This window comes from Mytilus californianus, unplaced genomic scaffold (assembly GCF_021869535.1).
Source record: "Mytilus californianus isolate M0D057914Y unplaced genomic scaffold, xbMytCali1.0.p SCAF_7, whole genome shotgun sequence".
Taxonomy (NCBI): Eukaryota; Metazoa; Mollusca; class Bivalvia; order Mytilida; family Mytilidae; genus Mytilus; species Mytilus californianus.
In genome coordinates, this window is record NW_026262723.1 from 79,341,574 (window position 1) to 79,355,667 (window position 14,094).

A 14,094-nucleotide genomic window follows, 5' to 3' on the forward strand; every position below is an offset into this window, starting at 1 on the left:
CTTCAAATCAGATGAGTTGCTAAGCAACTTGAGATTGAAATCAATCAAGTCTTCGTTGTATTCTAGTGTAATGGCAAGAAAAAGTTGACGACAATTTCATGACAAAAAAATCCATAATAAAATCATTCGTTGGAAGGTGCAGATTGTTCTCTTTTTCATGGTAAGTAAAAATGATATTAAAATTGTCTTTTAAATCTAAACGAACGCACATTGTCTGTACTATTGTTATAGTAAGATATTTCACATTAAATATGTAATTTCAGTTCTTAAACGAAAATACAATGTTTAATTACGAAAACACTTCTTATTAGCATTAAAAATGTATATGTTTATGGTGGTTTATACAACATGATATAAGAATAAAATAATCAGAGAAACAAGAAATATATCGATTTATATCTTATCTTTGTAGTTTTTGTGGAATCGTTCAAACATATAAATATTGTCCATTGTTTCGCATAAATCTAATTATAATATGAATCTAGTTTAAAGACAGCCTGTTTGTTATCCCGAGGCTTTTCATAGTTAACATGTGCTGTGCGGTATTGGTTTTGCACATTGCTGACCTGTATATGTTTACATCCTTGTAATTTGGCCTTTAGTTGATAGTTGTCTCATTGACAATCATACCGCATCTCCTTACTTCTGTATCAGTTGTTAAAACTGAATTGTCCCAGGTTAGGGGGAAGGTTGGGCGCCCGCAGACATGTTTAACCCCGCCACATTCTGTATGTGCATGTCAAAAGTCAGGAGCCAGTAATTCAGTGGTTGTCGTTTGTCGCTGTTTATTATATTTGTTTTTTGTTTATTGTTTTGTACATAAATGATGCCGTTAGTTTTCTCGTTTTAATTGTTTTACATTTGTCACTTCGGGGCCTTTTACAGCTTGCTATGCGGTATAAGTTTTGCTCATTTTGTTGAAGGCTGTATGGTGTACCTATTGTTGCTTACTTCTGCGTCATTTGGTCTCTGGTTGAGAGTTGTCTCATCGGCATTCATACCACATCTTATGTTATGAAGCTACTTAAATACCGGTATATAAATTGCTGAACCTTAAATTACATTTCCACGAAAAGTCCCATTACAACATGATATGGAAAATTTCTAATCAAAGCAATGATAAACAAGATTATTCAGCTGATGTCCACTATCTGAGTGACACTGTGCACATACTTGAATGGGTTCACTTATGATATTCATAAAAGATCCATTGGTGTACACCAACAAAACAATGTGTGTAGTTGTGTAGGAATGGCGTTAAACCTCATATTTAAAAATAAACAAACAACAAAAGCCTAAAAATTGGCGTTAAATCTCGCATCTTAAAAAAATCAAAGGAGGAGGTACGGAATACACAAATATTTAATTGAATTATTGTCAAACTGGTCAAATAACGTTATCGGTATTGTTAAACTTGTTAAATAACTGCCAGCTACCAATATATAGACGAAAGTAATCCTGAAAACGTCTCCTCACACATTGTTATGGTTGTGACGTCGCTGATAAATTCTGCTCATGTCTCCAAGCCGTTATACAAGAATTACGGAGTGCCTGAGCAGGATGATATGGGCGAAGTATAGGACAATAACATAACTTAGCAGGCCATTTCTTCCTAACAATGTCCAAGAAAGGCACAAGCAAAAAATGATCAGAATGAGACGATAAAGATTATCTGATTTTCTTTGTAAAAATATCGTGAAATAAAATGAAACAGAGTGCTACCTGATAAGCTCCAGAAGGCAATTGCTGTAAAAACAGTGCAATTTGCATGTTTTCCCAATCCTTTCGACATATGAGTTTTGATTTTCCCTTTAGTATGTTCCGCCCGCACTTATTTTCGGTTTACTGGTCAGTAGCAATGTAACGTGACTCGTCAGGTTCACACCTCACGTTTCAGTCGAACTTTTACGTTTCAAAATATTCTTTAGATATTGTTAAAATGTGGAATTTAAGAATATCATATCTGGAATCGTTTGTCAGCTTATCCTTCCGGAGCAACTTAGATCATCCCCTGTTTTTTGTGGGGTTCGTGTTGCTCAGTCTTTAGTTTTCTATGTTGTGTTTTGTGTACTGTTGTTTGTCTGTTGGTCTTTTATTTTTTTAGCCATGGCGTTGTCAGTTTAATTTCGACTTATGAGTTTGAATGTCCCTTTGATATCTTTCGCCTCTCTTGGTAAAAAAACAGTTATATACATAATTCTTCAATTTTCGGGTACATTTTTACCGTATAAAATAGTCTTTTGATTAAAAATTTAATTATTCAAACATGAAAACGATTGAGATAGACGCGTCGGCGTGTAATTAATTTGTGTCTACAAAAAATCTGTACCATCCATCATGTGAATTTTCCCTGAAGACTGGATTTATTTCCTTTCTAATAAAATCGTATGTTGAATAAGCGTTAAAGATATTTTGATAATGTAAATTTTCCGGACCATATGAGTATTTATACTGTGAATGTATGGTCATTATCTGCTACATTCGTATACGCATATGATTATATGTTCATGACCATATGCGTATACTCTTATGACAGAATGTGACGGGGTTAAACATGTTTGCTGGATGTTACATCATGGATATACAACACATCTGACTTTAGAAAAATCCAATCAAACATACAATTAAATCTAACACCGTCTCGTGCCAACACAAATATTAGTTTCTGTCACTTATTGCATTCTAGGATGTACTCTTAGGACGTCGTTTTCCACAAGGTGCGATTGCTTTTTCTGCATTTACATCATTTTGGTTGTGCACGGTCCTTTGCAGTTACACCTTTTCCTCTCGACTGAAAGCTTTCTTAATAGTTGCGTGAAGTGAAACAAGTCTTCAAGCCATGATGATGTGTCTACGGTGCATCTAAGAAACAAAACAAACACTTTTAAAACAAAAATAATTTTCAGAATATTGGACATCAATTGGTCATCTTAAACAAATTATGCTAAAACAAAAGGAGCATAAATTCTATCCTCTTAAAAGTAACACACATTTCGTACTTCAAGTCAATTTCAACAATATAACAGTATCATAATAGCTTTATCCTATTTAAGCACCACATGTGCTTTTATCTTAAGACGACTTTAAGAGCGTGACAATGGTACCACTTCCAAAACATTGACAAAGTAGGTCAGCTTTGTTGATATTTGACATTTACAACCTGATGAACTCATACCTGAAAAGGATAATGACAAACCATTGTTAATATTGAAAAAACCCAGACTTCACTTCTCCATAGAGAATATGAAAACATCCTTCGGTGACCGATTTATCGATGCTCAGGATTATACAAATTTTCGGGAAATCTCTTTTTGGAAACGTTCTTTTAAGGTTTATCAAAAGTTAGGTTAAGCACTGTAGACTCGAACTTTAAATCGTCTTATAAACAACGAAAAGCGGGTAACTGGTGTAGCGATTTTTGCAGAAAATGTAATGGGTACGAGTACCAGTTATCGTTACTTATGAGTCCAACCACTGAATAATTGAAATGTTTACTAAATCTGAATATAATTGTAAGATATTGCTAAGTAATGGTATGGATCGAATGGGGCATTTTCAAATGACTCTCAATAAACATATCGTCATTCCGTCCATAAATCCCAATGTTCTTAAATTTTCTTTTCGCTAAATCTGAACTGCATGATCATTAATGTATGTCGGTTCAAATCAACTTGGCAAATAACACTGTATTGAAAAGGATCATATAAGTTGATTTTCAATTTTATAACCTTTTCTAATTCTTATGAAAGATTTGTGTACTAAAGCAAGATTTGATATTACGTCTCAAGTTGTAAGTTTTCTAAAATCGAGGAAGGCATGTCCACGCATATCTTCCACATAGATATTTAAAAATGTTTCTTCCACGACTGAAGTGTTCAAAAGAAGAAAAACTCTGTATTCTCTAGTTTTAAGGTGGTACCAAACACCTTGACTAAAATTAATTTGGCTCGTTTAATTTTCATAAAATTTTGACAAAATATTTACTTTGACCCTTTGATAAAAATATAAAAATTTCAAAAAACTTGAACCACACACTTTATCGGAAAAATTTCATTGGGTATTTAGCAGTTTGGCAAACACTAATTTTAATCATTGAGAAGCTTAATGTTTCTTTAACAATAGAACGTGATGAAAACGTTCAGCTGATTTTTACAGAGTTATCTCCCGGTAGTGTTATTTACCACCTTAATCAGATCAAACTATACAAAGTGTTTAAAAACTAATAATAAAAGTATTAGTCTGAAGACGAAAGCAGTTTGCCGTTTCTATTAGTGTTGTCATCGGTAAACGGCAGGGCCGAATGTCAAATTTCAAACTGACGTTAACTTGTTTATCGAAAATCAAAATTCAAAAAGAAATAGAAAAAAAAAAAAAACAGTAAACAGATTGAAGATCAGTAAATATCTGCAATATAAAAACAGAAGAATTCGGTCTATAAAATTACCTTCCTCAAATAATTTGACTCCGGATTTACAAAATATGTAAAACCTTTACTAAATTCTTCCATAGATACAAAGATTTGGTTTGGAAGTTTGGCTGTACCTGTAGAAAACTTATTTCAAACGGAATAGCATCCTAATTTTTACGGAGATGTTGTTGAGGGAGCCGGGAAAATTAGATACGATCAGGGTAAACTTATCGGTCCTTTAAATAAACTTATTCTAAAAGGTTACCAATTTAAAACTGTAATTAATTTAGATCTTTGAATATTGTGTTTATTGGTATAAATATTGATTTTATTATCAGTAAATTGAAATCAATCTAAATATTATTTTTGTATATACATATGCACATTCATGGCTCTACAATCTGTCGATACCTGTATTTTGGCATTCCACAAGATCATGTATTTCTCTGACTGTTAATGACGTCTTTACACTAAATCCATTGCATGTTGGTTGTGTACTAATTGATATTTTAGTGTTAGGTGCATGATTTATTTTATTAGTTGTTAAGTTTGATTCCACTCCACTGATTTTTGACGAAATTACTGGCATATAGTTTTACCTTTATCCGTCATTTCGTCATTCTGTCATTCCGCAACGAACAGTTATCCTGCGGACTTTTTTCTAAACGCATTCACATATTGAGCTGATTTTTAGTTTGTGAGTCAACTACGATGATTTACAGATTGAGTTTACGTTTGGTTCGGCTGCGCTGATTTGTGCCGAAATTACGGGATTTGGAAAATTTCGTGAAAATATTAGTTTTACGGACTTTCATTCTCAAATTTCCACTCCTAAAAATGGATTCAACCTTATATAAAAAATTCCAGGAAGTGGGAGGTTAAATGTATTTTGTAATAGTTCAATTATGATTCTCCTTGGAAAATGCTTGTGTAAAAATCATGAATATAACGATCCATTTCTAACATGATGCTGCGAGTTTTTATTTTGATATAAATATTGGGTATATTATCATAAAAAGCAAATATATTCACGTCACAATGCCCCATAACGTGGGCAGTTTATCGAAATTAAAAAAAAAACTCGTCTTTTATACTATATGTCAATCTTTACTTTTTCAATTAAGTGCATTTGTTATATTATATATGGCAATCTAACTTTGTAATCAGACAAGTAACATTAGTTTCCAGAAATACAAAAAAATACCACAACATTTACATCAACATAATTAAGAATTCATTTTTTAAAATTTTTTTCAGACTGTAGGAGGATTTTGTTTATATTGTCCTTCACACTCCATTCATATATATCAACATTATATGAGCCATCTGTCAACCAAATCAATATCAATGTCATTTCAATGTAACTCCATAAATTATCAATTTATTGGATGTTGGTTGTGTACTAATTGTTATTTTAGTGTTAGGTGCATGATTTATCTTATTAGTTGTTAATTTTGATTCCACTCCACTGATTTTTGATGGCGGACTTTTTTCTAAACGCATTCACAAATTAGCTGATTTTTAGCTTGTGAGTCAACTATATTATGTGTTACAGATCGAGTTTACGTTTGGTTCTACTCCGCTGATTTTTGCCCAAATTACGGGCTTTGGACTTTGAAAATTTTGTGAAAATAACAGTTATACAGATTTTTTTTCTAAACGCCTTCGCATATTGAGCTGATTTTTAGTATGTGAGTCTTCTATGATGAGTTACAGATCAAGATTAAGTTTGATTCCTCTCAACCGATTTTTGTCGAAATTACTGGCTTAGAACTTTGAAAATTCGTGAAAATAACAGTTATACGAACTTTTTTCTAAACCCTTCACATATTGAGCTGAGTTTTAGTATGTGAGTCATCTATGTAGAGTTACAGATCGAGTTTTCGTTTAGTTCCGCTCCGCTGATTATTACCGAAATTACGGGCTTTGGACTTTGAAAATTTTAGTTATTCAGACTTATTTTTCTAATCGTCTTCACATATTGAGCTGCTTTTTAGTATGCGAGTCTACTACGATGATTTACAGATTAGTTTACATTTGGTTCGGCTGCGCTGATTTGTGCCAAAATTACGTGATTTGGAAATTTCGTGAACATATTAGTTTTACGGACTTTCATTTTCAAATTTCCACTCCTAAAAATGGATTGAAGCTTGCAAGCGGGGCCATTGGTGTCGTTCCGACACATCTAGTTTGCTATTTTTTGGGCTATCCGGAAGAATAGCCACTGCCTATTCTATATATATATATGAAGTTTATAATAACTTACTAGTTGAACGTTGCACTTTTTTATTGATTGATTTGAGTATATGAAACCTTATATAAAAAATTCCAGGAAGTAGGAGGTTAAATGTATTTTGTAATAGTTCAATTATGATTCTCCTTGGAAAATGCTTGTGTAAAAATCATGAATATAACGATCCATTTCTAACATGATGCTGCGAGTTTTTATTTTGATATAAATATTGGGTATATTATCATAAAAAGCAAATATATTCACGTCACAATGCCCCATAACGTGGGCAGTTTATCGAAATTAAAAAAAAATCATCTTCTATACTATATGTCAATCTTTACCTTTTCAATTAAGTGCATTTGTTATATTATATATGGCAATCTAACTTTGTAATCAGACAAGGAACATTAGTTTCCAGAAATACAAAAAATACCACAACATTTACATCAACATAATTAAGAATTCATTTTTTTAAATTTTTTTCAGACTGTAGGAGGATTTTGTTTATATTGTCCTTCACACTCCATTCATATATATCAACATTATATGGGCCATCTGTCAACCAAATCAATATCAATGTCATTTCAATGTAACTGCATAAATTATCAAATATCAATAATAAATATTAAAGAATCAAATATTACTCCTTTTTGTACCATGTGATAAAGATTTGGGACTTTCACGCAACACATTTCGTACGTATAGTTACAATTTAAACCTCTGATATGATCAACTTTCTGTTTACAGTAACATTATGGTTTCTATCGTTAAAGCAATCTTTCCGGTGTTTTTGATATGAATAAAGACTATTCGGTATTGCTTTATTCGTATATAATGTAAAATAAACTGTAACACCTCTTTCAATAGATAATATTCTCTCAGCTTTCATGATTTTATATTATACCACTGTCTTACTAATGTATTTTACTGAATTCATGTTGCCTCATATTTATCATATACATGTATATCTGTCATGTAATAGAAATTTATAATTATTCATGGATGCACTTTTTAAAATCCCAACAGGTGGTAAAAATTTTCAATCAAAATAGATGTAACATATGTGCTTTAACCATATATTTGGGAAACAATTCTTATTCAATTTTTCAGTGATCGAGGATGGCGAGGGAAATAATGGCCGCTGAAACGAAGCATTAATCGATAGACACGGGAAGGAAACCAACATCATGTCCTTCATATTTTCCGTGGTAAGACAAATTTTCAATTCTCTAATTAACTTTTATAGAACTATGTTTCTCCTTATTCTGATTTATTGTTAATTAGTGGATTTTATGTCTCTACCACGATCAATATTTCAGACTGTGGTTATCTCATCGTTGTGTTTTTATCAGCCGTGACATTTAAAAATTTCAGTGTTTTAGGGAAAACCATGATATTGTACTTGAGATGGAATCAATAAAGAGATGTCTAGTTAAATGAGGCGCTAACTATCTAAGGTTACACGTAAGGATTTTGATCAATACTAGAATCATAGTTCAATCAACAAGATATTGTCCATAGGGTTTAATGTTCGTGTAAAAATAACTTATATACATCCTAATAAAGAGCATGCAAGCTTTTAAATTACTTGAGGCAGAATACTCTGTGTCAGTTTGAACAAGCATTAGTAATCCATTTTAAAATTTGGATGTGAACTGTGTTACTCATTTCCCCAACATTACAGGTCCATTATGATTTTGTCTGCTGATAAAAAGTAGCGCCAGTTTCCATTTTGAGACTCGCTATCACATAAGTTGAAAATATTTTATTTACATGTATCTGTTATCTACAGATATATGAGGCTTTAAGTTGATTTAAAACCCTAATCAAAAACGAAAAAAACATCATTTCTAAAAAGTCTGTTATAAATGTGTAGAATCATTTTTATTCCTTTTATAACCTATGTATTTGGGTTTCCAAACCTTTGATGCCGAGTGTTCTGTGTATTTCGGTTTCCAATCCTTTGGTGCCGAGTGTACTGTGTATTTGGGTTTCCAATCCTTTGATGCCGAGTGTACTGTGTATTTGGGTTTCAAACCTTTAATGTTTAAAGGGTAATGCGTTTGGGGTTTCCAAACCTAATATGCTGAGTGAACTCATGTTTATTGGTTATATTTGAAATGTGCATTTGTGGTTCGTACTTAAAGGTGAGTGAGTGAGTTCTGGTGTTTAACGTCCTACACAACAACTTACTGCTCTAGGTAGGACGGTCAATGAAAGGATCATACATCTTACGTCTAAATCATGTGCTGCCTCGGTTGCCGAGTGGTCTAAGTACTTAGTATCAATAGAAAAAGTAGTCGAACTTCTGTATCACCAGCCTGTCAACACTGAGGTATTGAGTTCGAATCCCGCACGTGGTAGGTGCGCTCGAATCCAATCTTAATTGGCTAGGATTGTCAGATGTCGTACCGAAGGTCGGTGGTTCTCCCCGGGCACTCCGGCTTCCTCCACCAATAAAAACTGACCGCCATGAAATAACACAATAGTACTGAAAGTGGCGTTGAACATCAATCAATCAATCGATTTAAATCATGTTATTATATATCTTGTCTTTTTCTTTGATATCACCGAATACGACTTGTCAGAAGGATTTTTACAGCTTAGAGCAACTCGACTGAATGCAAATGGAGGAACCGTTCACGCTTCCGGAACATTTGACTTCACCGACTTCGTATCAATTTCGTATGAATTATTTTGTAGACTTTTATTTCTCTTTTGTCTTTGTCTAAAGTCATGGATGGTGTTGTTTGTCCTTTGACATTATTTGTATTGCCTTTCTCATTTTTTTATTATAAAATTCATGGAAAAGACAGAAAATGATCCAGACACACTACATATTTATAAAGATAAGTGTTCGCTCATGTACGTTTATCAAAAACGATGAATATAAGCTAAACTTTCTTATAGATGTTTAGTCGTTTTATTGTTTTACATTTAACTTAGCTGATTCAAAAACTAACAATTCTTGCCAAGTTTCGATACAATTGAAAGATTTAAATACACTGAACCAACATATGTAACTATATAGATAAAATGATGGCAATGGGAGACCAACCCTATCCCTTTTTATTATATTTATTAAATAACAGCTATTTTTTTTAAACACTATATCAAACTTAAATTATTAGAGTACCATTAAGTGGATATCTTCTCCCACATTTGTTTTCATTTAATTCAAAACAATTCATTTCAAATATCCTGTTACAAGTACCTTAGTAGCCCAGAAGAGCATACTTAGGGTCCCTGTCTTACAATCTCACTCCTGTCCTGCTTCCCTTATTTTTAGAACAGATGTAATTATATGTAATCTTATTTTTTTATTATGATGCATAATTTTATACCGAAAGTGATACGACACGACATTTTGTACCAAAAGTGACACAGCATTTAATATCGAAAGAGACACGACATTTTAATGAAAGTCACACGATATTTTACACCAAAAGTGATACGACACGACATTTTATAACGAAAGTGACACAACATTTAATACGGAACGTGGCACGACATTTTATATCCAAAGTAACACGGCATTTTATACCCAAAGTGACACGACTATTTATTCTAGTTTTGTCATTTCGATTAGTTAAAATTAACTGTGTTATATTTTTCCTATAGACATTGAATGGTAAGTGATGGGCTTTAATTACCAGCTGTCGTGTACTTCATTATTATGTAATTACCGCCTGTAATGATGGTTGTGAAAAATCAATTAGTCGATAATTTGATATTTTTCTCGTTATTTATTTTGCTCACATGTTGAAATTATCAAACACTTCAATTTGCAATGTCGATTGTGTGATTTTTCAGAATGTTTGATTCGCCATTTTATAACGGGAAAACATAACAGGCTGCCATTTTCCCGCCAATTTGATAAAATAATGTCTCAATACATCCTCATCAAACGGACCGCTACGGTAGAGATTACTTTGTGTTTTATAAAACCACTGTTTAAGATTGGGAAAAGGGGATATTAGAATGCACACAAGACATCATAACTACACATTACTAGTAAATAGCTTTTTTATATGAAAGAGACAGCCCTTTTCTCTGTTGTTCTTTATTCAGGGAGTAATTGGAAGGTGTAGGTATGGCAAACCAATGGGAGATAACTCCAAATTACCCAAAATAATTGTTCCCAGATGTGTGTGAAAATAAAATCTTTGGATGACCTCCGATTACGGCCTTCTATTAACTTGTTAAGTCTCACAAGGTTCTGATTGCTTTTGATAGATATCATATGAATATTCATGATTCTGTATATTATAATTTTCGGGAATACGATGAAATATTTGAGGTACAAACAAGGGTTTGAAAGTTACATTCGTTTCAAAAAAATACATGGGAACGTTATACAGCCATAAAATGTACTTTTTTATCAAGTTTAATGTATTAATTAAATAATTATGTCCAATAAATAAATCTAGATAGCTGTGTTCATATCAAAATTAATTTTTATAAATAACCCTACTTTTTGTTTATACATAGTTATTTCCCTTGCATGGACAACTTTTGGTTTAGTTTTGATTGGAAATCAGCGTAATAGTTTTTTTTTTTGCATTATACAGTCAATTTATTGCGATTTAAAGATAGTTTAACCATTTGCCATTGCACACGAGATAGTAAGGATACTGAATAATGTGGTTTTTCAGACTGTATTTTAACAGTACACTCTATAAAGATATTATTTTTTGTATACATATTTTTGTGTGTGTGTGTGTGATCACAATAACTGAGTTGTTGAAATTTTCCCCACATATATGTTCTAAATACACGCGTATAATTAAATAAGGGAACGTAACGGAAACTACAGCTATCTACACATACAGACTGTTAGATGATTATCAAGCCAAAAATTTGAGATAATACCGGAGATGGTAGGTCTCAAACCATGTTCGAAGTTCTGTTCAAGATTCGTTTTGCTTGTAGTTGCACCGGAAGTGCAATTTTTTAATATGATTTCAGCATGATCATGTATAGGAATACATGAACTAATCAAGTTTTACCTTGGAGCTTACCACTTTCTGTATTGATCAGTATTGAAGTAATTTCATGTCGAGAAAAAAAAACACTAGCGAACACCATGCAATTTAATATATACATGTATCCTGAAATAATAATTATATTATATCTGGGAAGCTAAAGTCTTACTAACAACTAATGCTTGATACAGTGAAACTAGTCTAAACCAAACCGGAAACCATGTTCTGAAGTCCCTTCATCTCAGATTCAATGCATTTTGAACTTCAGTCGTGAATGAGATTGGTTTACAGATTTTACTGTATAAATATTGTAACTGATATACAGATATGAATTTACTTAACTTTTTAATATACATACAAGTATTTACAGTGATCAGACATAATTATTTTTTTTTTAAATTTCTCAAATAAAAATAATGTTATATTTATTTTCATTGTTTTTCAGTGCAACAGGTATTTTAGACCTGTAGTATAATTGTTGGAAGGTTGTTGTTTATTTTTATTTATAAGCATTCACTATACATGCTATATAAGAATGATTATTTCATTAAATAGAATGTTAATGAAAAGGAACATTCTATAACTATCATGACTATCATATGTATATAAAGGGTAATTAATATTCACATTTATATTTTGTTTCTTTACATTCAAATGTTTATAAAGTTTTACTTTACATTTTCAATATACCGACTGATGTTCTGAAGAAAGGAATATATAAAGGTATCGTCATCTTATGTGACTTTGGACGATAGAATTTCATGAGAGTGGTTGACATTTTCATGCTTTATGCTTCTATTTTAATCAAAAAACTTAACATAGAGGATTGAAATTGACTAACAAGATGTAAAAGAAGCAATATAAACAAATCTATAACCCAAATGATTAAAAAAATGTATTTTATTATTTTTTAAAGAGAGGAAACAGTTTTTCTAGAAGAGTAAAAAATTACCATTTTGAAAATTTGCTATTTCTTCGTTGTTATTATGTGTATTGATAAAAGTGAAACTGTTTTGAAAATGTCTTTACAATGCCTTTAAAATGAGGTACAGTTTTCTTAGATTAGTTGTTTTTAAAAAAATCACTTTCCGTACCTAGAAGGTGGTCGAGTTCTCCCACCATACTCAAAATGTCACCTTAATTTTGAAACAGCGCAAATTACTGAAGTCAGTTGTTTTCCTCTCACAAAAGACGTTGTATCTTGATCTTAATGCATTTAATTATATTTTTTTCACTATTACAGTCAAAGAAGTGTTGTGAAAAACTTTACGAAATTTTCTGCTGTAAAGAGGTATGTTGCGAATGTTGTCAAGAGGAACGAAAGAAACTGAGAAAAAGTGACATTCAACATTCTTTCCGTGAATCGTCTACTCGACTCGATTCTACAAGTTCTTGTGCAGAGAGCCACAAAAGTTTCCGTGAACGTATAGAATCTGACAGTACGTCAAGGACTGATTCGGTATCGTCAGCATCTCAGATAAGTTGCGATTACAAGAAGGGCACTACCACTCCTATTATTGATATGAAGCCAATTGAGTTTTGGACGGCTAACAAAGAAAACGTCCAGCCACGACCAGGTCGCCGGCGATTACCGAGTGAAACCGAAATTACGGTGGAGAATTTCCAAAGAGATTTGTATGATGATGTCATAAATGAACCATGTTTAACAGATGAAGAAAAGCTGGCCAAATTTCAGCTTGGACAAATTCACATTGGCTTACAATATGACGTTGTGAATCGTTTCCTTGTTGTCAAAATAATTGAGGCAAAAGACTTGCCCTTACCTTTTATTCTCGATGACACTAAACAAGACCTGGCTCATTCGAATCCCTACTGTAAAGTAAGCTTGTTGCCAGATCAGAAAAATTCACAACAAACATCTGTTCAAAGAAAGACACAAAATCCAACATGGAATGAATACTTCATGTTTGAAATACCGTTCGGTGAAGTTCAAATGAGGACGCTAGAAATTCTTATAAAAGATTTTGATAAATTTTCTCGGCACTGTATCATTGGCCAAGTATATTTACCTCTAGGTGGCATGAACCTGATCAAAGGAGGACATATGTGGAAGCCAGTATTGCCAAGTACAAAGGTGAGTTTCTAAGGAATAATGTCGTCTTGTGTTTGCTGGACCTTTAAGTGTTAGTTATATTATATTTTATCAGCGTCGCCGACGGCGAAAGCAAGTCTAGTAACCGCTAAACTCTGTCCGTCCTATAGACTAGAGTTTGAGTAGAAATTTTTATCAAACTATTTTTGGTTTCTATGGACATCTCAAATAATTTGTCGACTGCTTCTGGTTAACATGCAACTTGATGAAAATAAAAAGGAAAAGGACCGAATTATTAAAAAACTTTTCATTTTAGTCGGTGGTTTTCTTTATTATATCTTTAAAATTTTTCTGGATAATTTTATGTTAAGGGAATATCTTTTATAGACTGTTGAATTAAATCATTACTTTTCTA

The 14,094-nt window shown here is 32.3% G+C and overlaps 1 protein-coding gene across 3 annotated transcripts in view; it reads left to right on the top strand.

The window, feature by feature from the left end:
* LOC127707887 (synaptotagmin-17-like) overlaps window positions 1–14,094 on the top strand; it is a 43,563-nt gene that overhangs the window by 21,490 nt on the left and 7,979 nt on the right. Inside the window, exons 1-3 of one of the 3 annotated variants that reach the window (XM_052212643.1) lie at window positions 49–160; window positions 7,752–7,849; window positions 12,870–13,721. In XM_052212643.1, the coding sequence (XP_052068603.1) occupies window positions 7,829–7,849; window positions 12,870–13,721 (873 nt within the window). In that variant the 5' untranslated portion in view covers window positions 49–160; window positions 7,752–7,828. Of the gene's footprint in view, window positions 1–48; window positions 161–7,261; window positions 7,337–7,751; window positions 7,850–12,869; window positions 13,722–14,094 lie in introns of those variants that run through there. The other 2 variants (XM_052212642.1, XM_052212644.1) reach the window with 2 other exon arrangements.